The 25,039-nt window shown below is 50.5% G+C and overlaps 1 protein-coding gene across 10 annotated transcripts; it reads left to right on the top strand.

The window, feature by feature from the left end:
* Positions 1–641: 641 nt before the first annotated feature.
* EXOC7 (exocyst complex component 7) lies at positions 642–23,845 on the top strand. 10 transcript variants are annotated; one of them, XM_087750565.1, is made up of 22 exons: positions 642–823; positions 1,630–1,695; positions 2,775–2,959; positions 3,631–3,736; positions 4,273–4,495; positions 5,788–5,955; positions 7,007–7,018; positions 12,012–12,104; positions 13,097–13,165; positions 14,512–14,657; positions 14,984–15,136; positions 15,842–15,940; positions 16,558–16,620; positions 16,942–17,008; positions 19,433–19,471; positions 20,519–20,584; positions 21,314–21,434; positions 21,857–21,952; positions 22,230–22,293; positions 22,839–22,880; positions 23,055–23,188; positions 23,591–23,845. In XM_087750565.1, the coding sequence occupies exons 1-22, from the start codon at positions 764–766 to the stop codon at positions 23,691–23,693; spliced, it is 2,175 nt and encodes a 724-aa protein (XP_087606691.1). In that variant the 5' UTR covers positions 642–763; the 3' UTR covers positions 23,694–23,845. The 10 variants fall into 10 exon arrangements, with proteins under 10 accessions (XP_087606691.1, XP_087606695.1, XP_087606692.1 ...); XM_087750569.1 differs by lacking the exon at positions 13,097–13,165; XM_087750566.1 differs by lacking the exon at positions 7,007–7,018.
* Positions 23,846–25,039: the final 1,194 nt, after the last annotated feature.

Below are 25,039 nucleotides of genomic sequence, written 5' to 3' on the forward strand. Positions count from 1 at the left end.
CAGAGCCCCGCAGCCGCCCCGGTGCGTGACAAACCGGCCATCGCCACCTGTGCTGCGGCGGGGCGACGGTGGCGGCTTCCCTCTGGCGGCTGCCTTGCTTTGAGGAAAATGGATGCAGGACAGGGTAGAGCGACCTGCCCTCCTGCAAATGCCTACGTTTCCATAATTCATATTCAAATTTCTATTATTTCATTTCCCTGGGTACAAACCCCCGTAATTTTCCTCCACGCCTTGCTTCTCCCCGCGGTGTGCGGCAGAGCAGGCCCGGGCCTGGCCACCCCAGCAGCTCGGCGGGGGGGAAGCTGGGTGGCTTTGGCCCTCCCTCAGGACCGCGTCCCCCGTGGGGACGTCGCTGCCGTTGCGGCCGGAGCGGCTCGGCTCGGCTCGGCTCGGGCAGGCCGCAGCGGGGACGGCGGGCGTGGGGAGCCCGGCCCGCCCTGACAGACGCGGGGTGCCACACTGCCACCCGCCGCGCCACTCCCAACATGGCGGCGCGGCCTGCCCGCCGCTCCCAAAATGGCCGCTCGGCGGGCAGTGCGCATGCGCCTAGCCTCACCTGGGACGATAGCGCATGCGCTTCACAGCCGGAGCCTTTCCAGCCCCTAGTTAAATGGCGGCCACTCTCACGATGGCGTCGCCCTCCTGCGCATGCGCGGTGTGTGTTGCCGCTCCCAAGATGGCGCCGCGGCAGTGACGGGGGGCGGAAGCGGGTGTCCGCGGCGGCCCCGAGCGGCGGAGCGCGGCCCCGGCGCCCCGCGGCACGATGATCCCCACCGAGGAGGTGTCGGCCCGCAGGAGGGAGATCGAGGACAAGCTCAAGCAGGTGGGACTGGGCTGGGGACCTGCTGCGGGCCCTGCCGGGGCCGGGGCCGGGGCCGGGGCCGGGGCCTGCGCCCGCAGCCCTAGCGCCTTGCCGAGGAGGCGGTGCCGGGAGCTGTCCCGGAGGTGCCCACCGGGGCTGGGAGCGTCCCGGGACCCCCTAAGGGCCTGGTGCTCCCCTCCGAGCCTGGCAGCACCCCTAGGTCCCCTTCAGGGCCCTGGTTTTCAGGGCCAAGGGGTATCTCTGCCCCCCGCTTCGGGCCTGGGGCCCCCTCTGAGGGCTGGGAGCTGCTGGGGGCTCTCCCTTCAGGTCCTCAGGTCAGCCTGTGAGGCCAGCCCTTGCAGGCTGCCGTTCCCCCCCATCCCTGGGCTTCGGTGACTTGAAAACAGCCCTTGGTGGTTGCTTTGCATCGGCCACTTCAGTTCACGGCTGTGCGTGGGATTTGGATGGCGCCTGTGCGACACCTGTGTAGTGCTGCAGTAGGGAAATGCGAGGTCTGGGTCAGCGTGCCTCTGCGGTAAAGGTGTTAATTTTATATTGCGCTGGGACTTTAGTGTGCTGAGGCTCATGGGCTCGAATGGAAACAGATAATCCATAAAAACCTCACTCATTACGTTATGTGTCTCTCACCGTGGGTCAATTGCCTTGATTTCTGTTAAGAGGTGGCATATTAAAATGTGGCCTCAGCATCAGACCAAACGTGTTTTGCCGCAGTGCTTACCAGGGCTTGTAAAAACCTACGCGTAATGTTTAGTGACTTAAATGCCTCGTGTTCAGAATTGAAGACTATTTTTTCATCCTACTGACAGGAAGAAGAAACTCTGTCCTTTATCAAAGAGAGCCTTGAGAAGAGTGACCAGCTCACAAAGAACATGGTAAGGAGGTCCTTGAAGTTCAGCCCTAACGTTGGGTCTGGGTTTACTTTTTCTTAGGAGAATCTGTTTTCAAGGCTGCCATTGTGCCCATCTGAGGAATGCAGAGTAATGAACCACTTGCTCTGCATCTGTGTTTTACACTTCAGTGGCTGAGCAAAGGGGAAAACTGATGAATGTTTCAGTCCTAAGCTTCTCTCCTGGGGAGATGAGGGCTCAAAGGAGCTGTTGGCCTCGTCTCTTTACAGTCTGTCCCCTCTCGGGAAGAGGTATTAATAGACCCCAGACTAGTTTGTGCAACAGTATCATGTTGTTGCTTCATAAAGTCAGGTCTCATTTGGAGTTTTATTTTGGAAGTGTTCTGTTTAAGAGCTAGAAAGTAATTATTGTGCTCTAATTGCTCGTAAACCCGCAGCTAGTATACTATGTCCAGTTTTGGGCTCAGTGCTTTAAGAAAGTCATAGAGGCACCGCCAGAGAAGTGTGGAAAACATAACATAGGACTGAATCTTGAAAGAATTACATTTTGGCCTGGAAAAGATGACATTAAGGCACCCTTTATGAGCTTCCTAAGTTTTTCCACCTTTCAGAAGCCATATCACAGTCTATTTTAAAAACCAAATGTCTATGATGGAAAAGAAGGTTCTCATTATACTGGTCCTGTGCCTTCATGTTGTGCATCTCATGTTTGGGTCTTAGCGTTACGGAGCAAAGCGGCTGCCGGTTTGTGCTTTGGTTGCTCTTTTTACCTAGGACATCTCCAGGCAGTTCCTGTGGATTTGTTTTCTGCTGCCAAATAAAATTTTACTCCTCCTTAGTACTGTCTTGGAACATTATCTTCACACTTTACAAACATTTAATTCAAGATTGGCCCATCTCTTTATGGCAGGTGATCTGTTTTGTGATTATTAATGGAAATTGGGACATAGAAGGATTAAACAGCCCACTTAAGGAGCCATGGCAAATTAGTAGCAGAGCCCAAAAAGAGAAGCTGGGACCCTGATTGCCCTGCTCTAACTGCTACCCTACTGTATGGATCCATGTGGAAGGATGTCCTCAGCTCTCTTGTTTGTTGGTGTGCAGGTTTCTATCCTCTCCTCCTTTGAAAGTCGTTTGATGAAGCTGGAGAACTCCATCATCCCTGTCCATAAACAGACAGAGAACCTGCAGCGCTTGCAGGAGAATGTGGAGAAGACTCTGTCCTGCTTGGATCACGTCATCAGTTACTATCATGTGGCTAAGGACACAGAGAAGATCATAAAGGAAGGGTGAGTTGAGCAGCCAGATCTTGCTGGGGAGCTTCATCCTATTGAACTTCTGGGATAGAGGAAGGGGAGCTGACTCCACACATTCATCATAATGTTCCTTGCGCCCTTCCCACACTCTTTCCCCACCCTCAGTCCACAGTGAAGCTGCCTGACTTGACCTTCAGCAATCCCCAGAGGGCAAAGTCTGCTCAGACTCTGCACTGGTGTCTCTTCTAGGTTTTGCAGACATGCTGCCTTATGAAGCTCATGAGCATTGGTGGCTTCTCTTCTTTCCTCTGCCCTTTTCCCAGAGGTTCTTCCTGCCCTCTTGATGTCGTCACTGCATCCAGGATGAATCAGAACTGGTTTTGCTTTCTGTTGTGATGGCCCTTTACTGAGATGGGATGTGCAGCTTCCTCTGTTCCCATCAGGGCCTGACTGGGAGAGGAAGGCAAGGCTGAGAGTTGCGTGCTGCTCAGTCGTCAGAACTTCTGCACTTGCTGTGTGGATTGGGTATTCTGCTGTGGCACTGAGTGGAGGCAAAAGGGAATCCCATGATCTCCTCCTAGTTGAAGAAAAGGGAATTGAAATTTTCCTTTTTATTTCTATCCTGAGTTTGGTCTGGTGCTTTCTTGGTATCTTCTTTATTTGCTTCTTGGGGCATTGCTTTTTATTTTTGGTTTTATTTTCAGCCCCACTGGGAGGCTGGAGGAATACTTGAATTGCATGGACAAAATCCAGAAGGCGGTGGAATACTTCCAGGACAACAATCCGGACAGCCCGGAGCTGAACCGTGTGGTAGGTCCTGGGTCTGGAACCTGGCATGGGTGAGAGAGGGACAGACGTAGCCCTGCTGCTTGCCCTCTTGCTGTGAGAGGCTGATGGGCTTGCTGCCTGGTGAAGAAGGTGTTTGGGCACAGCTGAAGAAACGATTGTTTTGGCTTCTGTTTAAGTCTGCACTCAGCAGCGTTTCTGCTTGTGGCGTTTTGCTCGCCCTATGCATTGCGCCAGTAGGACTCCTGAAAGCGTATCTTGCACGTGTGGTGGAGTTGATTGAACCTCCTCCTGAGTAGCTCTTGTCAGTCCTTCAACTGCTTGAGCAGAATGGGAGATCTGTTTAAATCCCACTTGAAGGCTGAGCAACTCCCAAGCATTTTTTTTAATTTAATTCGCTTTAAAGTCTCTTAGTTACAGGTGGTTTTGGAGTTTGAAGCATGCGGTACTTGACAGTGGTTAGAAATGCTGCAGAAAGGATGTTCTTATGCAGAAATACTTGCGACTGACTGATAACAGAAGCCCTGTGCTGCCTCTGTCCTTCTGCTGTTTTGTGCCAGAAATCCCTCTTTGAGAGGGGCAAGGAGTCCCTGGAGTCAGAGTTCCGCAGCTTGATGACACGACACACCAAGCCGGTCCCACCCATCCTCATCCTGGACCTGATCAGCGGGGACGATGAAATGGAGACGCAGGAGGAGATGTCTCTGGAGCACCTCCCGGAGAGCGTCCTGCACGATATCATCCGCATTTCTGGCTGGCTGGTGGAAAATGGCAGGAATCAAGGTTGGTAGTGCTGCGTCTCGTTCCCTTGTAGTTCTGTATCAGGTGGGTGCTCTCCAACTACTCACCACGTCTGGTTGAGACCAAAAGTAGGGTGTTGAGGGTTGTGTGTAGCACAGCTTGGCTCGTGGATCCCATGAAGCCTCTGCTGAGGTGCTGCTGTGGCTAACAAACCATGAGTCGCGCTGCTGTTGGTGGCTAGCAGCGCTGGCAGAACTAGTGACTGCCTTAGTGGCACCTTTTGGGTGAGTTGTTCAGTCTCCTTTCAGTCACCTTAAGATCCTGCTTTTTTTACAGCGTTTGTAGTGAGACTGAAGCGATGGCTTGTCAGTTGAACAGAATGCTCTCCTGGTGGATATGATGAGAGAAAGAGCTGTGCAAATAAGGCACAAATTATCTTAATGCCTAGTCTGTCCCATAGCAGAAACCTGTTTAACTTGCCTCTGTAGTGCTTTCTGATGGAGCTGCAGCTACCTAGTGCTCAGGTATTATCAATGTGCAAGACACTGGTCACTTACTCCTATTTGGGAACTATTTATCAACAGAACTTCTTGTATTAAATGTGACCGAGGGTGGGGGAAAAGCAGCACAGAAGCCTTTCTTCAGTCAGTACATGTCTCCTCTTTCCTGTTCTGCAGCATCAAAATCTGCCTACAGCTTTATACTCCTGTATTAACTTTTCCTTTGGGAGTGAATGACTTTGTGGACTTGTTACAGGAAACCTGTACTTTCACATACACAGAGCTAGCAGAATCGCCCCCCACCTCAATGATTTGCTCCTGAGCGGGGATTACTGTGCTTACCAAGTATGACGAACATCTTTAAAAGCTGCTTAAGAATTTTTCCACGATCAAAGGCGACTCAAGCATCTATAGCATATTTTGTTAGTCAGTTTGTATTCTGCTTTCAAATGGTGAACACCTCATTTGGTTCCTGAGTGCCCTGAATCCTGAGAAGTGTGTCAAGTCTCGCGTGCTAGAAACTGTGCACTTGAATTGACAACGTCTTGCACAAATGTCTCCCGTCAGTTTCACAACTGATGTGCTCCTGGTAACGGTGCACAGACTTAATGTTGTGTGTGGTGGGAGGGCTGCAATGAGTACTGCAGGGGAAGGAAGAAGAAGTTGTTTTTGAAGAAAACAGGAGAGGCTCTGGGAGGGGAGAAACGCTTACCTGGGGTCCCACGTCAATGCTAGTAAGTCCCCGTAGGAGCACAGAGTGTTTCAGGAAAGGTTTGCTTTACCATGTAGTGTTCCCTGTTTGCTTATAATCTTGTTTCTACTTTGTTTTCTTAGATTTCATGACTGTTTACTTCCAAATCCGCTCTGTCCAGCTCGACCGCTCCATCAAGGGGCTGAAAGACCACTTCCGTAAGAACAGCTCCTCCACCGGGGTGCCGTATTCCCCTGCCATTCAGAACAAAAGGAAGGACACCCCCACCAAAAAGCCAATCAAGAGACCAGGTGAGTCCCTGAAGGGGGGATCGCTCTACTCTGTACCCTCTTGCCTGGGTATCCAACGCATATCTGCAGGCCTTCTCGCTGCTGAGGTAGCCTCTGTGTCTAAAATGTGGTTTTAGGACAGGAGCAGGGGTGAGATTTCAGGGAGAAGCACCTCTTCTCTGCCCTGGATTCAGCATTGAGGTTACAGACATTTTCTGTCTCTGTAAGTCATCAGGTCTGTTCTCTGGCAGATGTAAAGGGAGGAGAGGGGGAGAAAAGGCCATTGCCTTAACAAAGGAGAGAAGTAAAAAGAGACCTGAGAGGGCTACAAAAGGATGTGATCTGAGAACACCTGTCCTCAGCCTTGGGATATGCAATATAGACTGTGCCACAGCAAAACAGAAAACTCAGATCTGATAAAACACGTCACTTTAATCATTAGTTATGAATAAATTATTATTGTGCTAGGAAACCAAGAACTTGTCAGGAGTTGAGATGAGGACTAGGTAGGTGCCTACAGAAATGAGATCCAAAGTCATCTGAATTTTGGAAGGGCTGTTAAAGCTTTTGCCTCGGCCTGTCTGTGGAAGAGCTACAAATGTGGCTGGTAGGTTATTCCGCCTCGCCTCACAATGGAGTTTTGCTGCATTTCTTGCAGCTGGTGAGGCCGGTCACTGCGGTGTACCAGAGCGCAGAGCCGGAGTTCCTGTCTCTGAAATGTGCCATCTAGTGGGAGCCCGGCCAGAAGGAGGGCCAGCAAAAGCTAGCACGTTGCTAGCACGTACCTCCCACAGCAGCACAGTGATGTCCCTCTGTGTGTCACAGCACCCTGTTGTCTCCTCTGTAATAGTGATGAAAGTCAGAAAAGTTCATATTTCTGTGGATTTACCTGGCCAATACTCTCCCACCCTAATATTTTTCTCCTGTGTTGTCCAAATACTCTTACTGGCTTCAGGAAAATAATAAGAAATGTGGGTAGGGACTGGGAATGGATGGGATGGGGAAAGGGAGGAAAAGAAATACCCATTTTAATTGTGTTGTGTTTATTTTTATAATCCTGATGTGAATGCAGTCCTCATCCCAGGTAACGTGTGTCTATGTGTGCGTGTGCTGGCCCTGGTGCTCGCTCTCTTCACTTCTGTGTGTGGAGAGGCTTTGCTGGGCCTCTTCTTGCTAAAGCAGAGGGTGTGCCTGGGATATTCGGAGAGGGAGGGCTGCCCGGGGAAGGCTGTGACATCCGGAGATCACCCCTCTGGTCTTTTAAAATCAATCTGTGCCATTGCTGCTGTGCCCTGGAGCTGTTCCTCAAAGCTGACGTGCGAGTTGCGGTTGGTGAATGCAGTCTGTGAATTTCCGTGGATTTTTGCCTGTCAGCAGAGAACCACCCGAGGAGGGGGTGTCTCACCCCACACTTGGCTCTCCTCTGAAGTTTGACAGGTAGTTATTTGCATAAGAATTTGCCCCCAGTGTTGGCAGACCTGTAGAGGATAATATCCTCCTGCTGAGGAGAACTAGCTATGCTGCAGATGGCAGAAAAACAGTGTTTAAAATCGCTCCTAAGCATGATGGGAGTCATTTGTGTTCCACTCCTGAACAAGTGGCTCCTGCCCAACAGCATGATTACAACAGGTAAAAATTATTTTTGTGTGGTTCAGCAGCTCGCTACTGGAAAGCTGCCAGATGGGGATCTGTAGTTGAGCCATGGGGAACGCAGGTTGCGGATGTTTCAGATTTGGTCCACGGTTCTCAGTTAGCACCTGATACTGAAAAGATCCTGGGGTTTTGATTGCTGTGAAGTCAGCATGGCCAGCAAACGTTTCTGAGCAGCCTGCCAAATGGTAACATCTCCCCTATGCTCTAGGTAAATAGTCAGGGATAGAGGAGGGTTTTCTTCTCATGGACAGATTAAAAAAAAAAATCACTAGGATTTTTTACATGAGTCTCAGATCTTGGATGCTCACATAGAGAACATGGAAAGGAGCCCACACATTTGAGAGCACAAGCATTTGTTCCCTACAAACAGGGCTCCTCCAAAATGGATGCGTTTGGGCATCCACACTTACTTGTCATGATGAATGTCTTGGCTGTAGATGTGCCAGGAGATTTTCACGTCTTTTTGCCCGGTTTAATTGGAGTTTGTGAGATGGACCAGGTAGAAGGCACAGAGCACGGTCTGAATGCACTTACAGAGCTGACAGCGTATGAAGGAAAGAGCATTTCAAATTATTTATTGGGGTATTGTTAATCTCAAGAAAAAATAGTGGCTAATTTGTCTCCAGTCTTCCATGAACAAAGACAGAGAACCAGACTGTAGCTCTTGAAGGACAGGGTTGGTTAAACCTCATACACCAGCCATCTCTTGTGGCTACTAAATTGTACTTAAGTGAAATTAAAAATGGAGAAAAAAGAATAGTCTTTGAGCAGAGATTCACTGTTTTTTCTGCAGTTCCATCAGCTTTCAAGGACAGCTCTTGAGGTGGAGGTCTTACACCCTCTTCGCACTGGCACACTGGCCCTCTTCATAGCGGTATTCATCTGGAGGTGTTTGATTCCCCTGGTTTTAGCCTTTGTTCAATTACGGACAAAGAAATCTTTTTCTGTGCTACCGCTTCAGTAAGTAAAGTCCAGTTTTGCCAATTTGGGTTTCAGACAAGGGGGTTTTCTCACAGTTCCAACAAGTGAGTTGATTTCCTTAGCCCTTAAGGACGAATATCCCAGTGCACACCCCAATGCACACTTTAACCTGTTGCGAGGGATAAATAACAAACTAAATCTGATGTGCTATAACTTGTTTACCCACAAAGCAAAGCGCAAGAGAGGCTACAGCTAAAGGGAAGGTGAGGTATTAGGGACAGGGTAACAAGGCAGAGACCCCCGCTGTCCCCCAGGTACCGTGGTGGATTCTGGAGAACGTGCTCCATATCCATGTGTTGTTTCAGAGGGTCTTCATCTCTCTGTTATTGTTTTATTTGTTGGTGTACCCTGTACCGTCTCCTGTTGTTACAGCATGCAGCTGAAAATCTGACTGCTGGAGATGCAGAGTTGTCTCCCCTTAAATGAAACTTGCCAAGTCAAGTTGAATTGGTAAAGCAATCTGTGGGCTGCTTTTTTTTTCCCTAGGAGTTTGCTGTTTGAAATGTCAGCAGTCTGTCTCAGAGGGCAAGTGTATTCAGATTCCCAAATCATCCTGCTGCAAACGTATGCACATAAAATATCGCTGCTTTGTGATGTCTGTAGACCCAGCGCCCTTTTGCTGGCTTGAGAGCAGCAGGTAGCTCAGCAGCTCTGCATTGCCCGGGAAGGACAGGGCCAGAAGATGCTGGTAGGGGCACCCAAGCCTACAAGCAAAAGCCAGGCAGCTTTAGGCAGTTTTATACAGACTCCTGCAGCTGGTGCTTAAGAAAAGAGGATGTGTTGCCTTCTGCTTGGTTAGAAAACTGCCTAATGGAAGGGAGAAACAGGAGACCAACGTACAATTGGAAAACTGTGCCTCATGTGTGGCCAAAAGCCGCTTTATTTAACAATTGGGCCACAGGAGAAAGTTTCAGGCATTTGTTGACTTTTGGGGGTTTGGGGGGCTCTCTTCAAGCTATAGGGGAGCCTTTTCCAGTTTACTTAATACTGCAGCTTACCTAGCGGTGAGGTGCTACCTGAAGGCAGGCTGTGGAGTCTGTGTGTGGCAGAATAAAGAGCCTGTTCCTGCTTCCCGCTTCCCATATTGATCACTGCCCAGCTTGAATGTGATGTTTTCATTAGTAGCTGAAACGATGTCCCATTTGGTTTGCGAGCTGCCTAATAGGGTAAAACAATCATGAAACAAAAGCATTTGGCTTCCACTAGAATCCATTAAAGCCTAATTACAATGCTAAGTAAGAGGGATACGGCAGCACTGAAGTGATGCCCATGAACACTGAACACTCTGTGTGTGTCAGCGTAAACACAGGTAATTGTGCTTATGCAAATAAAATGCAGCAGAAGCGTTTCAGCTCTCATTTGAGGGAAAAAAAACTGTCAGGGGTGGGCCGTGGAGACGTGCACTGCGTACCTGTGACGTGAGATCCTACTAACAGCAGCAGCAGTTGTACTGGCTGCTTGATTTTCACACCAATTTACCCTCTTTTTTTATTCTTTTGTTTTTGCCCTCCCCCTGGGTGCTTGAAAGTGGGAAAGATGAAAGAACTGGTAGAAGAACAGTACCTGGGTTGAGCTGCTCTGCATCAGCTGGGCCATGGTAACAGCAGTTAGAGCAAGAAAGAGCTTGGTGCGTTATCTCCAGAGCTTGCTACAGCCCTGCTTGCTCAGAGGAGCTCGCTGTTGTGCCCAAGCTCTTAAGGTTTCTGAAAGTAGCTAAGAATAAAGTGGAAGCGTTGGGTGTGAAGAGCATCGGGAAGCTTGGAAGAAGAGGCGTAGCCCTCTCATTGGATCAGATGGCAGAAGCTAGGAGCAAATGCATCAGCACAGCAAGGGTGTAAGTCTTCCCACCTCCCCCGTGTGGGTCTAGAGGGGAGAAGTTTCCTGCTAGAAGAATGTGTTTTTATGGATATGATTTTTTTTCTTTCCTAAGAGGTTGAGAACACTCTGAACTGGTGGAAGAAAAATGTTGCCAGTGAAGCAGTACGCTTTAGGAACCCTGTTCTGTTATTTAGAAAGTGCACCGGGTTAAGGCAGCTTGGTAATTCAGTGGGAACTTCTTTCTCCTGTTCTCCCCCGTTAGAGATGCACTGTCCGGGGGACCTGGAGTTTCCTCCCCCTGCCGTGTACCCCTGTATGGGACGAGGCTCCCCGGCACCCCGGGATGCTGTTCTGCAGCGGCGTGTGCTTGGGCTTCCCCTCAGGATAGCCGTCCTCAGCACTGGGGCGGCCAGCACTCATTTCCAGGCTGCGCTGTGGCTTACAGTTACTGGTGGAAGTAGGGATTTTCTGCGTGTCTGAAGTATTTATTACTTCAAAGCGGAAGAACAATTCTTAATTTTGGCAACAGGATTTTTATTTCTTGGATCCTTCTTCGTTTACTCAGCTCAGTTCTGTTTCTTCTGGGTCTCCTATAGAAACTCCTTCTACCTTCCCAAAACTCTCTGTTCCCTGTTGTGCAGGCAACAGCGAAGCTCTGCTGTGAGAGGGTGTCCGTGTGCTTGTGATAATTGTAGCTTGTTGCATGACGACTAACCTTTTAATCTGGAAACAGTGCTTAGTCTTCAGTTGTCACATTAATGCTTTGTTTTGTGCTTTCTAGCTGTATATCCAGCATTGGCTTTTGTTCAGTTCTGTCTGTTTTTTGTGTGTGTTAAGTATAAATCTTTTAACCCAGTGTTATTTTTTTTTTCCATGGTTTTAATTGATTTGCAGTTCCTTAGAAGAGAAGTGTCTTGGGGATTAGGGTGACTTAATGCGAGTTAGACATGGGTGGGCAGCATCCATTATTCTATGATTCCTGTGATGGGAATTGCTGCTGCAATTGCTCTCTGGAGCCCAGAGGTTGCCACCCTTTTATCGCCAGAGATCGGTCCTTGTCTTGGCTGTGGGGCTCCTGATGGGTCTGTATTGAGCATGCTCAGAAAATACCCCTGGGAAAGGCACCTCTTTCTGCAGCTCTAACCAAGCGGCTGCGATTGTGGCTCTGGGGAGCAGGCAACATGGTGCCGGAAAGGAATTGTCCGTACTGCAAAGCCCTGCTTCCACAGCTGCGGAAAAGCAACAAACCTGGTACGCTTGGGTGCAGAGTACCGACTTAAACTCATTACAGGGAAAGGTGCTTCGTCGCTTCCCTTCTCTGATCGTCTTTTCTCACCCAGCCATATCACCTCGCCAAACTGGTTTGAGCACCCCCTGATTCTGTAACCCTGGCTGGAATTCGTGCCCCCACCCCAAAGCAGGGAAACCACCTGGAAATGCCATTGTGTCTGCGCACTTGGACATGAGTCTGGGGTTCACGTTCCTGTACTGAGCATGCTCATTGGTGCCCAGCGTCCTCTTGCTGGGCCCAGGTGACTTGCTGGTGGAGGGCTGGTGTTCTGGGTTTGTTTTCTTTCACTCATTTTCTAGGTCTTCTTGTCTCTTCTCTCTGGCTCTGGTGACAGGCACGATCCGTAAGGCTCAGAACCTTCTGAAACAGTACTCTCAGCATGGTCTAGATGGGAAAAAGGGGGCCTCTAACCTCATTCCTATGGAAGGTAATCACAGCTCTGGCTACTTCACCCTTGACTTTCTCTGTGTATCAGCCTTGCTTTTCCAGGCGGGACTTCCATTAGCCTAGTGCTTGGTGGACAGCATTGGATAGGTACAGCTGTCCTTGGGGAACCACGGAGATGCCAGAGGGCCAAATGATTTATCTGAATTTAGCGTCTGAATTTCAAAGTCTCTGTAAACAAGAGTACAGGTAGAGAGGAATGTTACCTTAAAGCAGTTGACCCACCCTAGCCACCTGGCTAATGGAAGCTCTGCTCTGATGACATCTGCTTGTGGTGTTTCTGTTCTCTTTTCTTTTTGCCTGGACTTTGAGACATTCAGTTTCCTAGCGACCTTTCCAAACCTGATGCTGAAGTGTCAGACCACAGCTAGCTCAGTGCATCGTGCCTGTACGACTTCTCTACGGAGACCTACCTAAACGGTCGTCTTCTGTATTCTGATCTCCTCTGCTCATAGAGGTAGTACCAGATAAGGGAGAAGAGGTCACTTGCTTCAAAGCATCTGTAAGACCTTTCTGCCTCCTGCTGTGTATGCATCCGAAGTGGATCTCTTCAGCACCTACACTGTAGTCTGCTAAATCCCAGATGGTGACTAACATCACTCATTTGGGGGAAAAAATTCTCAGGCTGAGCAGGAGATAGGCTTTGAGCTTGGATTTGTAATGGTTGTGGGTACAGATTGGACTTCTGGTGCCTGCTGTGCCATTCAGAACTTCTGGCAGGAGGTTCACGGGACTCCTGTGGCCCAATACATGATTTGACTCACACTTCTCATCAGGTTTCAAAGGGTTGCTACTGCTACATAGCCCAACAAAGGGATTTGGTCAGGTAGCATTCCTGGGACTGTGTAGGGAAAAAAGTGTCCATCAGATCAAATAAGCCAAGCTTGAAGCGGCTTCCAGCCAGTGTGAGCATCCATGCTGTAACCACCCTGGATAAATTGCGCCTTCTGTTTGTGCCGGCTGACATCTCACTAGGTCATGAGCATGATTTACGAGTTAAACACCTTTCCGATACCCTGAGCGACAAGCATGGGCCGGCTGCTGGTAAGTACCATGTCGTCACTTCATAACAAGCTGGCTAACATCCCTTCTTTTCAGCATGTTTCACAGTAGTTTTGTAGCCAGTGGCTGTTCATCTACGTGGGCAGTCCTGGAGCATGGGCCTTCTCTGGCTAAGAAGCTCTGGCTCTTCTCAGTAGAATTCACTCCTACTAATCACGCACACCCCAAGCCCTCAAACAGGGAACCCCAACTTTGTCCACCCAAAGACTGGTGGCCACCATGCTGAGGGGCACTTTCCTATAAGTAGCTCCTGGCTCGTTCGGTGCTGAAGCGAGGCAAACAGGAAGGGGGTCACATGCGGCATGCAGTACAGTGGGCCGCTCTCCACCGTAGGCAGTCTGTAAAACCACATCACGTTTGCGTGTCCCCTGCTGACCGTGACTTTTGAAAGATCAGCCTGAGGGCCCTGTCAGTGTAGGGAAGGATTGGTTCTTTCTCCATCAAAAGTTGCAGATGTTGCTGGGAGGAGAGAAGCAGCAGCCCATAGCTTAGAGAAGGCCTCTCTGTGTAATCTCACTGTCCTGTAGTGGTTACTACAGGGGTCTGAGTAATGCAGGATGGTGTGAGTCCGTTTGTGTCTGTCCTGCTGACACATCCAGCTCGTGGTTGGCATGAGTCGGTGCGGGCCCTTGTATCACACCAGCGCTTCTCATGCCTACCGCGTAGGTTCTTTGATGGATCTTTGAGACATTCGTATGCTAGAACTCAAATATTTGCATTTGTATGCAGCATTGTGTGGCAGATAGCTCACCTAGCTGTGCTGATATTCCTGCTTCATAGGATTTAAATGTTCATCTGCCTGTTTTTTATCTTCTGTTTCTGCCTGTGGGAAGAGGCTGCCTTCCAGGACAGCCTTGATTTCCCAGAAATGTTGATGCAAAATGGCAGTTCTTCATCTGCATGACGGATGGAGATAAGGAATTCTAAAAATACAAGCAGAGATGTTGAATAATTCACCTCAGACCTTCCTGAGTGTAGTACTCCGTGTTCCAGCCCTTGATTAAATTTAGTCTGTATCCCAGAAGAGCTCCAAACTTGCGTTCTGTCATGAGGCTGGAAAGAGCTGGTGTCCTGATGTGCCTGTTGCCTGAACTGCAGATGACTTTGCATGCCTCCTGCAGGGTATGCATAGCTCCCATGCACAAACCCAGGGGCAGGTTTGGTGAGATGATGACTCTTGTTCTCACACAAGGATGGGTGCAAAGCCAGAACCGCCTTTTCCAGAAGAACCTTGTGCTCCTTGTGTAAACCAAGGCCTGGGAGTGAGCAGAGCTGCTAGAAGCATAGTGTGAATTTCCTTCTCTCTTAAAGCCGTCTTGCCCTTACAGGGAGGGATGACGTCTTCGACATCGAGATTGATGCGTACATTCACTGCGTTAGTGCCTTTGTCAAACTGGCCCAGAGCGAATACCAGCTCCTGACAGAAATCGTCCCGGAGCACCACCAAAAGAAGACCTTTGATTCTCTCATCCAGGTCAGTTGAGCCTCTCTACTTGGCTTCTTTTGTAAAGGATACACACAAAGTCTTTTTCCCTTCCCCTTCCTTGTGAGGGTGTGGATTCCATCACCTGCTGCGGGTGCCCAAGAGCACCACCACTGCTAGGGTTGTCCTCCAGGACCTGTGCGGGGAACCGGGGCCTGCACAGGCCCTGGAGAACACATCCTCAGAGTCACTCACAGGGTACTGCAAATGACCCGTCAGCTAAATTGGCATCCTTGACAGGTATCCTGCATTGAGCCCCTTGTGCTGCTTGGGCAAAAGTCACGCTGCTTCCTTCTGACTCTCTGGCTTTGTTGCAGGAGTCATTGGATAACTTGATCATGGAGGGGGATAACATTGTCTCAGCTGCCCGGAAAGCCATCATCCGACACGACTATTCGGCTGTGCTCACAATCTTCCCCATCCTCAAGCATCTTAAGCAGATGAAGCCAGAGTTTGACCAGGTCTTGCAGGTGAGCGTGATGGGATTGGAGAGGGTCCTGTGGCTTAGGTTGTCTGGAGAACTTTTTGAAAGGGATTATCACAGTGGCTTTGAACAAAGCCACGCTGGTTCTGTCCCCCAGCAATGGACTGGAAGTGACACAAATGCAGCTTGCTCCTTTCTGTGATGGTGACCCAGCAACTCGGCATCTCTCAGCAGCAGTTCTTTTCAGTTCAAGTCATGACCCGGTGATGGACCGTCTACGTTATTCTGCTGTATACACGGCCTCTGAGGTGTTTCACCTCTGATACTGTTGAACTTAATTTAGACTGTGCTCACTGACATCTGGAAGATGGGCTGCTCTGAGGAGAGCCTGCTTGGACTGTGCCACAAGGTTCTCCAGGTATCAAATATGGTATCCAGGGTTAGCAAGGCTCCTTTCCATCTGCTTCCAGCTGGTGACTGTGATGCACCAACCTCCTGTATCAGGTACTGCATAAGAGGAAACATGAGAGGTAGCAAGTCCTGGTCACCGTTAGGGTCACAACATCTTCCCTTTCTGGCTGGCAAAAGAATGCAGGATTTCACGTGTTGTTCACGGTGCTGTAAATATTCTCCTGGCACACGGGGAGTTGAGAATGAGATGCTGGGGTGGGGGATCAGGGAGGGTAGGTCCTGGATGAAAGGTCAGATACTGTTTGTTTTCCTTCTCTGATCCGTTACGGAACTATTCCAGGGAACTGCAGCAGGCACTAAGAACAAACTGCCAGGGCTGATCACGTCCATGGAGACCACTGGTGCGAAGGCACTGGAAGAGTTTGCAGACAACATTAAGGTAGGATTCTCCTCAATGTTCTCTCTGGCAAGACCCAAGGCTTGGGTTTTCTGAGCAGAACCCCTGGTTTAGCTTTCAGCTTTCCATGAGACCACGTAGTTTCTGACTCTAAAGCAGGAGGCTGCCGGATCGCTTTGCACGGTCAGCTGCAAATACCAAATGCTTGGTGCTGACTTCAAATACAGGAGGCCTCTGCTTAAGACCCTTAACAGGCATACTGCAGATAATCTGACGTGAGTTTCCAGGCCTCTGCAGATACCCAGTCAATCTCAGAATTGAATCCTATTTAAAAAGAAAGGAAAATTGCTGACTTGAAAAGTTGTGGAGGACTCACGTTACACTGTCCCTGTGCGAGGTGGGCTTGGTGAATGCACTGCCGGGTAGGCGAGCTGAACATTGGATGGTCGCATGCTGAACAAACCCCTGTGGTTCTGAGCTGCCGGTGCATAGGAGCTCTGGTTTCTGAGCACCAGGAGATGGCACTGCAAGAGCCAGGTCTGAGGATGTTGAGAGAGGCTGGATAAACAAGCCTACTGCTCACTTGCAGCAGCAGTTGTATTGTAGATGCCTTCAATTTCCTTATGTGCTTACCTTGTGTCTCTCTCTTCCCTTCTTAGAATGACCCAGACAAGGAATATAACATGCCAAAAGATGGGACAGTTCACGAACTCACCAGCAATGTACGTGATGACGATTTGAACCATCCTTTGTGAAAAACAGCTTCTGAAGAGGTTTTAAAAAGAGCAGTAGGGAAACTTCTTAACTTAAGCTTTCTTGGTATTGGAAGGGCAATTAACTGGCTTCCATGGAAAGATTAGCTAGTTACCTTTGCTAAGCCACGATGTGACTGTGTGGGTGAAACCCAGCGACTCAAAGGAGTGTAGTGATTTGTTTCTTGAAGGCTTTTAAGTGTGGGGGACAAGTGGTCCTTCATGATCCTCAGTAGCAGAGCATAGGAGGCGCAATGTCAGTTGCTCATAACTTCCCTCCCTTGCTTCCAGGCCATCCTTTTCCTACAGCAATTGTTGGATTTCCAGGAGACAGCAGGTGCCATGCTGGCATCTCAAGGTACATACATGCATGGGGCTTGTTTGGGCATGCGGTTCCTTCCCCAAATTGTCTGGACATCTCCCCTAAAAAGATCAAACCTCAGCATGCACTGTGAGCTTGTTCTCCTCCTGTCCTTCACCCTGTGGTTTGTCTTGTCCTGCATCTGCCATGACCACGTAGTTGGTTATCTGGAGAACTCCAAGGGATGCAGAGAGTTTCCCTGCTGGCCTTCCACATTTGCTCCTGTCAGGTACTCTTGGGATGGTGTTTATTGCTGACGTGCTCTGTGGTATCAAGAGAGGCTGCCTTAGTCATTTAGCTCCAGATCTGACACTGGGCTGGTCCTCTGTGACTGTACTGGAGCGAGGGTGGTTGTTCCAGCTGAGTTAGCTTTAGTTAGGCTGTGTGCTGATGAATTGCCACCTTTCTCTGCCACATCCTCTGGTCAGAGTGTAACAGCACCAGCAAGAACATTCTCCTCGGCATTCTAGCCGTGGTCAAGCTGGGACTCCTGAGCTATTCATGTGGCATGTGCCCTAACAGGGACAAGTTTTAGCTCTGCTCTCCAGGATGCTAGAGACTAATTCCAGAAAGAAATCCATAGATCAGAAGCTGGGAGCTGCCGCCTTATGTAGCGGGATGCTGCTGCGTATCAGCTAGAGCCTGATTCTTGGTTCCGTGCAGAGCAGCAGCTCCCACCTCTCCAGTGAGCCCTCAGCCTTTGCAGAGCTCATGCTTTCAAGTAGGTTGGAATGGGGCAGGGTGGAGGGGTGGAGAACTGGAGATTCAGGGGCGCAGGGCCCTGAGGAGGTACAGGCCACCGGCTGGTGTTTGGAGAGGGTTAGGGAGCCCAGTAGGAGCAGGGGAAGAGGGCAGCTCACCGCTGCCTCCAGACTTTTATCTGCAGTTCCTGCTTGGAAAATTCTGCCAGTTGTACATTAACTCAGGCTAGGATGTCTGTGCTTCTTGCCACATCTCCTCTAGCCGCTGCCTTGTGCCCTCTCCGCTTGCAAGCTCAGTGTACTCAGAGCCTCCTGGGCCTTGACTCTCTCTCCTTGGCCAAAGAGGTGGTCTGAGTTTTTTTCACGGAGAAACCAACTGTTTCCCATGTCCTTCCCTGATGTCAGCACTGTTGTTTCAAAGTCTTGACATGTTGTCATGCAGTAGAGATCTGTCACAGGAGCTGATTCAAAAGGTAGCATGCGCTTTTTTATTTTTTTGTGTTGGTCATATAACAAAATGTGACCATATCCATGACACACAAGCCAGTTCCTTTTCAGTTGTGGCTGGTTGTCCCATCAGGTGCAGAGGGATCCTGCTGTGTAAAGAGAGCTTGAGAAAAATGCCTCTTTGCAGTCTGTTCACTTATTAAAGCTTGAAGTCAGCGTAACTGTAACAGACCTGGTAACTTGGGCCGACGTGTAGTACCTCGGAGCCATGCATGAGATGGCCCACAACGCAGGTTTTGTAAATCGTGTTCTCTCCGTCTGCAGTCAGGCCTTGGGGACCATCTGCTGCCAGGTGCCCCTGCTTTCTGCCAGTGGTGTTCTTGTGAGAAACAGCTCTGCCTGCTCCCAAAGCTAGGCCTGGCCCGACACGGGGCACCCACGCAGGGCAGGTCTCGTTTTGAGTGACGCTGGTTACTGAAAGTTGTGGTTCCTGTCCGGCTGCGGACCCGACGTCCCCCTAGACCTGGCGTCATCAGATCAGAGGTGATCGTGTCAGTGGAGTTTAAGGGGGGAGTCGCTTCTGGGAACAGAGGCTTCTGCTTTGGGGTGGTGACTTGCCCCCAGGGGTGCCTCTGTACTGACAGCTTCCAGTTGCCAGGTGTGGTGTCTGGAGTTGGGTTAGATAACTCCCACAGCGATCCCACGTGGTGGGAAATACACGCGGATTTTTCCTGCGACGTTCGCCTCAAGCGGTAGCAAAAGCAAAGTTGATCAGTTAAATGCAGTGGCGCCAATGCCTTGCTCTTGCCCACTGAACGGCTCTGTGGGGCCCTGTGCAGCCAGCAGGGATGCTGCAGTGCAGCGTGAGGGTGGGAGGGCTTTGCTCAGGTTCTTGGGAAGGTTATATGGGCTGTGGAGTTAATTTCAAGGACGAGTAAACTGCTGCTGGCATGAGGGGAAGCTTTCCTTCACCTCGAAAGTGGGTTTGAACTGGTTTGGAATGAGGTGTCTTGCTAAATACAAACAGTGGCGATACAGATGATGTCTCTAGCAGGGGAAGGTAAGACTCTGCCTTTCCTCTGTGACCTCCGCCGTGTTTGTGGCCTTGGCGGGACTCCTGCTGCTCTCCTGTGTAGCTGTCTGTGGCTGCTCTGTGTTAATATCTGCTTTGTTCTCAAAGGGATGGCGGTCTCTAACCTGTCTTTTTGCACTTTGCGTTTCTTTTTCTCTCTCCTCCCTCCCCTTTTCTCTCTGCTTTGCCTAATCTTTGTAGTTCTTGGGGACACATACAATATTCCTTTAGATCCCAGAGGTAAGCAGACTTACCCACACGTACCTGTTCATATTGCCTCGGACTCTGGTGATGTATGTTAATTCTTTATCCTCCAGGAGTGGTAAATAAATTAACACATAACTGAAAAGGGAAAAGGGGGAGGGTAAGTAACTCTTGCCAGTGGGCTGGAGAGAATAGGGAGGGCTTGCCACCAGCAGACAATGAGGGATGCCACATGAGCTGAAACAGGCTAAAGACACTCTCATGGCACTGAATCTCTTTGGCACGGGTAGCAAATTGGCCCAGCTGGTGTCGTGCTTTATCCCATGTGCGCTCGGCTCCTTATTGTCCAACTCCCAGCAACAGGAGCCTCGAGGCCTTTCCCATGGGGTGCTTATGAACTCGGACCACCCGAGCTAGGCCCGGCTGCCAAGCTCGCTGCTGGGGGGAGGAGGAGATGGCTACCCCACGTGTCCCGTGGGACCCATGCCCACAAGCCCCTGAGAGCAGAAAGCCATCTCTTCTGCCCAGGCAGAGGAACATGTGCCAGCCCGGAGGCATTGCTTGTAAGGGCAGGCTCCCCGGCTGGCGCAGCCCCTCCGCAGAGCCAAGGAGGGCCCTGTCAGCAACCATGGGGATGGCAGAAACTTTCCAGAGCCCTTCTGCTTGTTTCAATTACTGTTGTGTGCCTGCTGTTAACAGCTCCAGCTCGTTTGTTCTCTGGTGACCAATTTCTAGTGCTTACAAACCCTTTTCAGGTGGTGGGGGAAGGATGGGGAGGATGTGTTTAATGACTCTATTTCTGATCAAGAGGGTGTCCTCTGAGCACTAGGAAGGAAAGGAGAGATTTCTGCCAGGGTGCTCAGCACTGGATGCAAGGACTGAGGGGTGCAGAGCTCTTCCACCCTCACCCTGGATAAGCCGCTGACAGTCGGCACTGGAGCAGGGAGCTCATGTCGCTGTTGACGGGAGCTCTGCACTAATTCCATAGCAACAGGGACGAGGCTTGTTTGAATAGAGGCAGGCTGACCACACATACCCCCTTCCCATGGCATTTTAACTGGCCTAAGACTCTTTTCTTTTCAGAGACCAGCTCTTCAGCTAGTAGCTACAGTTCAGAGTTCAGCAGGCGGCTGCTGAGCACCTACATCTGTGAGTACTCTGCACACCCTCCCGTTTCTCCCCATCGGCTCTCCTTCACCTAGCTCGTTCTTGGGTGAAGAGCACAGGCCACGTCTCTTACTGCGTGTGATCTTTCCATGTTTGAGCTGGAGTCTGATGGGAGGGATTGGAAAAAAGGGTCAAACTGGGAGTTTCAGACCGTTACGGTTAGACAGGACAAAGCACAGCGCAGCAGCTCGCTGTGCTGCAGAGCTCTGTCATCAGTTGCTTTGAACCACTCTCACCCAGTGCTTTGCACCTTCAGCCCCCCAGAGGCTCCCAGCTGCCAAAGGGGCTCTGCAAAATCTCGATCCTGCGGTTAACAGTAAGATAGTGAGATGAGTTTGTGGTAGCGCCTTGTGATGATCTGTTACAGCACTGATCGGGTCTGTCAGCCGCTGAGCTCTGAGCCTGCGTCACGGTCAGGCTGAGGCTGATCCCCCGTGCTGGTCCTGGGACTTATTCGGAACCTGTGCTGCCAGTTGCAACAAAGGCACTGGATCGCAGAGAGGTTTTGGTGACTGGCTGAGGAAAGATCTGTGTAAGGCTTGTAGGGTTGTTAAGTACCCGTGACTGTAGCCTTGCCTGCACGTGCAGCTGGGGCTGTGCCGTTCACTTCGCTGCGGGCCCACAGCGACAGTACAGAGCACTTGCTTTGGATTATCAGTAATGAGAAGTTTCAGTGCAAAACTTGTTGTTCTCTGTTTTTCTCTCTTTAAGGCAAAGTGCTGGGCAACTTGCAGCTTAACCTTCTTAGTAAATCCAAGGTTTATGAAGACCCAGCTTTGAGTGCCATTTTCCTGCACAACAACTACAACTACATTCTGAAATCTCTGGAGAAGTAAGTGTGTACCTGGGTAAACCTCCCTGAAGTCCAGGCTGATTCTAAGCATGGTTTTGGAGGAGAGCTCTGCATTGAGTGCATTTACTTGCTGTCCTGTCTCCTCTCGGCTCTTTCTTCCATTCTTGAAACTGCCCTTTTGAGAGCTTTGCACTATTATAAACACCATGTTACACGAGAGTGGAAGGTAAAAGCACCATGCCTTAGGTTGTAGAGAATCCTTTGATCTTGGGAGGACTGAGGACGTGGCTTTGGAAAGTAACTTGGAGTAGCTTCTGTCTCCCAGTTTGTGCGTTTTAAGGTCCCTTTTATTGTGAGGGACAGAAAAGAATTTGCTGATGGGGGCTTGAAATGTTGCCATCCTGCTAGCAGCCCTGAGAGCAGCTGGCTCACGTGCTTCCTCAGGTTTTCTGTTCTTTCAGGTCTGAGCTGATCCAGTTGGTGGCTGTGACACAGAAGACAGCCGAGAGGTCTTACCGGGAGCTCATCGAACAGCAGATCCAGACCTACCAGCGCAGGTCGGGTGACATCCTCCGCTCTTCCCTTGGTTTTGTCGGTTCGAGAGGTCCTTGGGAGCCAATGCTGCTGGAGCGGTGGGAGAGATAAGCCTAAACCAGAAACTTGTCTAAAACCAAAGCGAAGTGTTTTGGTTTCCAAGTGATTAATCTAACTTGGGAAGGGGTCACTGTGGGAAGTTTTGGGGGGCGGCCTTTGGGTCATGGGTGAAGACGCAGATGTTCTGGTGAGGCATGAGTAACTCTGCTTTGCCTCTTTCCTATCTCATTTCACGTGCAGCTGGTTGAAGGTGACAGATTACATCTTGGAGAGAAACCTGCCTGTCTTTCAGCCAGGAGTGAAGGTGAGAGGATGGGCAAGGATGGTTTTGAGATGATAGACATTGCCGGAAACATCTTCTCCTTTGACATATTAAAAATTTCCCAGAAGCCTTCTTTATATGTCATGCCAGTATTGCTCTGCAGAGTGACTACTGTGGCTGGGATGAGATGGAGAGCAGCACTGCCTTCTAATCTCCGCTGCCCCAGATTCATACAAGTCTTTTACTCTCTGCCTCCATTCTTATATTTTCACCTGAGCAGATGCTTCTATTTTGGATTTGCAAAACCCTGAGCCTTCCCTTAGAAAGGGCTGGAAGCATGAAGACGTCTATTTTTATGTCTGTTCTGGCTGAAAATTACCCTCGTTAAACCAACTTCAGATGAAAGCCAATTACTGAACGTAGGGTGTGCTGCTCACTGCAGCTTCCTCTCCTCCCTGCTTTAGGAGAGGGAATTCAAGCCAAATAGCTACGATATTACTTAGGTTGGATGGGGAGTTGTGGGCAAACACTGACGCTGGATGTTTATATCTGGAGATGAAATAAAATCCTTTTGCTCCTTGTTGCAGCTCAAGGATAAGGAGAGGCAGATGATAAAGGAGCGCTTTAAGGTAAGGAGGTGACATACGAACATCCCCTGGTTGATTGGGACAGACAGGCAGACCTGTGGTCTGCCTAAGGAGGAGACCTGTCTGTTGGTGATCAGCAGGGGAGGGGGAGAACATCAGACTCGGTACAGAGACGTGACTGCAGACAGGACACTCACCGAGTTTTCCTTCGGACAGGGCTTTAATGATGGGCTGGAGGAGCTGTGTAAGATCCAGAAGGCCTGGGCCATCCCAGACATGGAGCAACGGGACAAAATCCGCCGGGCACAGAAAACCATTGTGAAAGAGACCTATGGTGCCTTCTTGAACAGGTGACGACCTCTTGCCACACTGTCCTCTCTTCTTGGGATTTACTGAGGTCTTTGGGGCCTAGGGTAGCCTGAGCTGAGACACCTTTCTACTGTCCCGACTTAGCTTCTCTACCTCGCACGCTAAAACATCCCCAAGCTGAACTTGCTAGTTGTGAACATCACCCTGATGCCTTGGTCGGGGTGAGGGCGGATGTTCTAGCCGGCACAAAGCTCTGAGCCACCCTGGGCTGCTCACGTAAAACTCAGGAGACCAGTTGTAACCAGGTCACTTGCTCCCTGCCAGATACCCCGTCAGATTCACTGGGATGCACTGGAGCGGAGCTGATTTGTGACAGGAGGGGCCAGTGGGTCTCTCTGCTGCGTTCCAGCCGTTTGTCACCTGGGCCCTGTCTTCCTTTGCAGATACGGCAACGTGCCCTTCACCAAGAACCCCGAGAAGTACATCAAATACCAGGTCGACCAGGTGGGGGAGATGATTGAGAAGCTCTTTGACACATCGGCATAAATCTCCTGCTCTCCTGTACTCTCCAGCTGCCAAGTACAAGGCAGCGCTCTCTCGGCAACCTTTGGGACTCCCTTCCCTTCTCCCCTGCCCCATTGTGGTGGGCAGGGTCTTACACTTGTATTTATCAGATTTATAAACCTGTGGAAACACTACCTCCTGGCTGGCTGTGCCTTCTGTGGAGCAAAGGCTGCTGTGTGGGCTCTTACGTTTGCGCATCTTCAGGCCTGGGTATAACCGTTAATGCTTTGATGTGCAGCAAACATGGTGAGTGTGTGGAAAACATGAACGAACAAACCAAACCAAAAAAACCCCCACCACCTTCTGGGTACAGCCCTTCTCTTAAGGGCAGGGGGCTGCAAGCTCCAGGTGGTGCTTCCTGCTTCCCCGACGGGTTCAGGGAATCTCGGTTCTGTAGGATCCCGAAGGATTTTCACATTGTTACTCGTAACCGTTACGTAGTTCAGCGACGGGGCGAGATGCCGATTCTGCAGGGCGGCGGTGCCGGGCTGTGGCAGTGCCAGGCAGGCCTGCAGCCCAGTTACCTACCGGGGATGCTTTACCCCGCAGCTTCACGAGCTGCGCCGGTGGCGGTTCCCTGTCCTGCAAACCACAGGGAGCTCCGTGGGTCCTGACTGCCTGCCGCTCGCTGACCGGAGGCAGAGCATGTGTGGAAGTGTTCCCATACTGATTTCCACAGAGCACCTTCCTCCCATCCCTGTTTTCCTTTGTCTCCTCTCTTGTTAAATCTGACGCATCTCTTCCCTGCAAGCAGCCAAGTCCGTTCCCGTCATTTAACCCGTGAGCATCGCGTGAGAAATGAGGGCTGCTCTCCCGCATGCCTCGGAGCGATGCTGGCAGGCTTTGGCTCCGCCATCTTCGCGCCGAGGCCTTTCAGAGCTGCGCGGCACGTGTGGTGTTTCTGCGGTCTCTGGCCCGGCGCCTCCTGCTCCCACCTCTCTCGCTCCTGCTGCTGGTGCTATTGTGGGACCTTCTCCGGTACCTGCCCATGGTAACACGTGAAGTGCAGGGTTTCCATAGCGCTAGGAGCGCTCACGATAGCCGCTCCTTTGTAAGTTGGAGCAAATCCATTATTCACCTGAGCCTGCATTCGCAGGAGGGAACGTCTGCTGGTGTCTAATTAGCCCGGCAGTGGGAGAGCTGTCGTGTCGCTGTCCGGGGCGATGCAAATGGAGCACGGGGAGGTGGAGAGGGCGAGGCAGACCTCGATGTGAAACCAGATGGCAGAAAGGTGGAGAGCTGCGTTTTAACCCTCCTGCTGCCGTGCCTCCAGCAAGCCTGCCTTCTCTTTTCCTAGCAGGGGGGGTCACGGCTGGCGGTGGGCTGCT

Source organism: Nipponia nippon, unplaced genomic scaffold (assembly GCF_047370975.1).
Source record: "Nipponia nippon isolate SJK-2023a ecotype South Korea unplaced genomic scaffold, ASM4737097v1 scaffold_14, whole genome shotgun sequence".
NCBI lineage: Eukaryota > Metazoa > Chordata > Aves > Pelecaniformes > Threskiornithidae > Nipponia > Nipponia nippon.

Coding starts and splice junctions, on each gene's coding strand:
- EXOC7 (XM_087750565.1), top strand. CDS start 764: ATGATCCCCACCGAGGAGGTGTCGGCCCGCAGGAGGGAGATCGAGGAC. Junction 824..1,629: donor TCGAGGACAAGCTCAAGCAG/GTGGGACTGGGC, acceptor TCCTACTGACAG/GAAGAAGAAACTCTGTCCTT. Junction 2,960..3,630: donor GAGAAGATCATAAAGGAAGG/GTGAGTTGAGCA, acceptor TTTTATTTTCAG/CCCCACTGGGAGGCTGGAGG.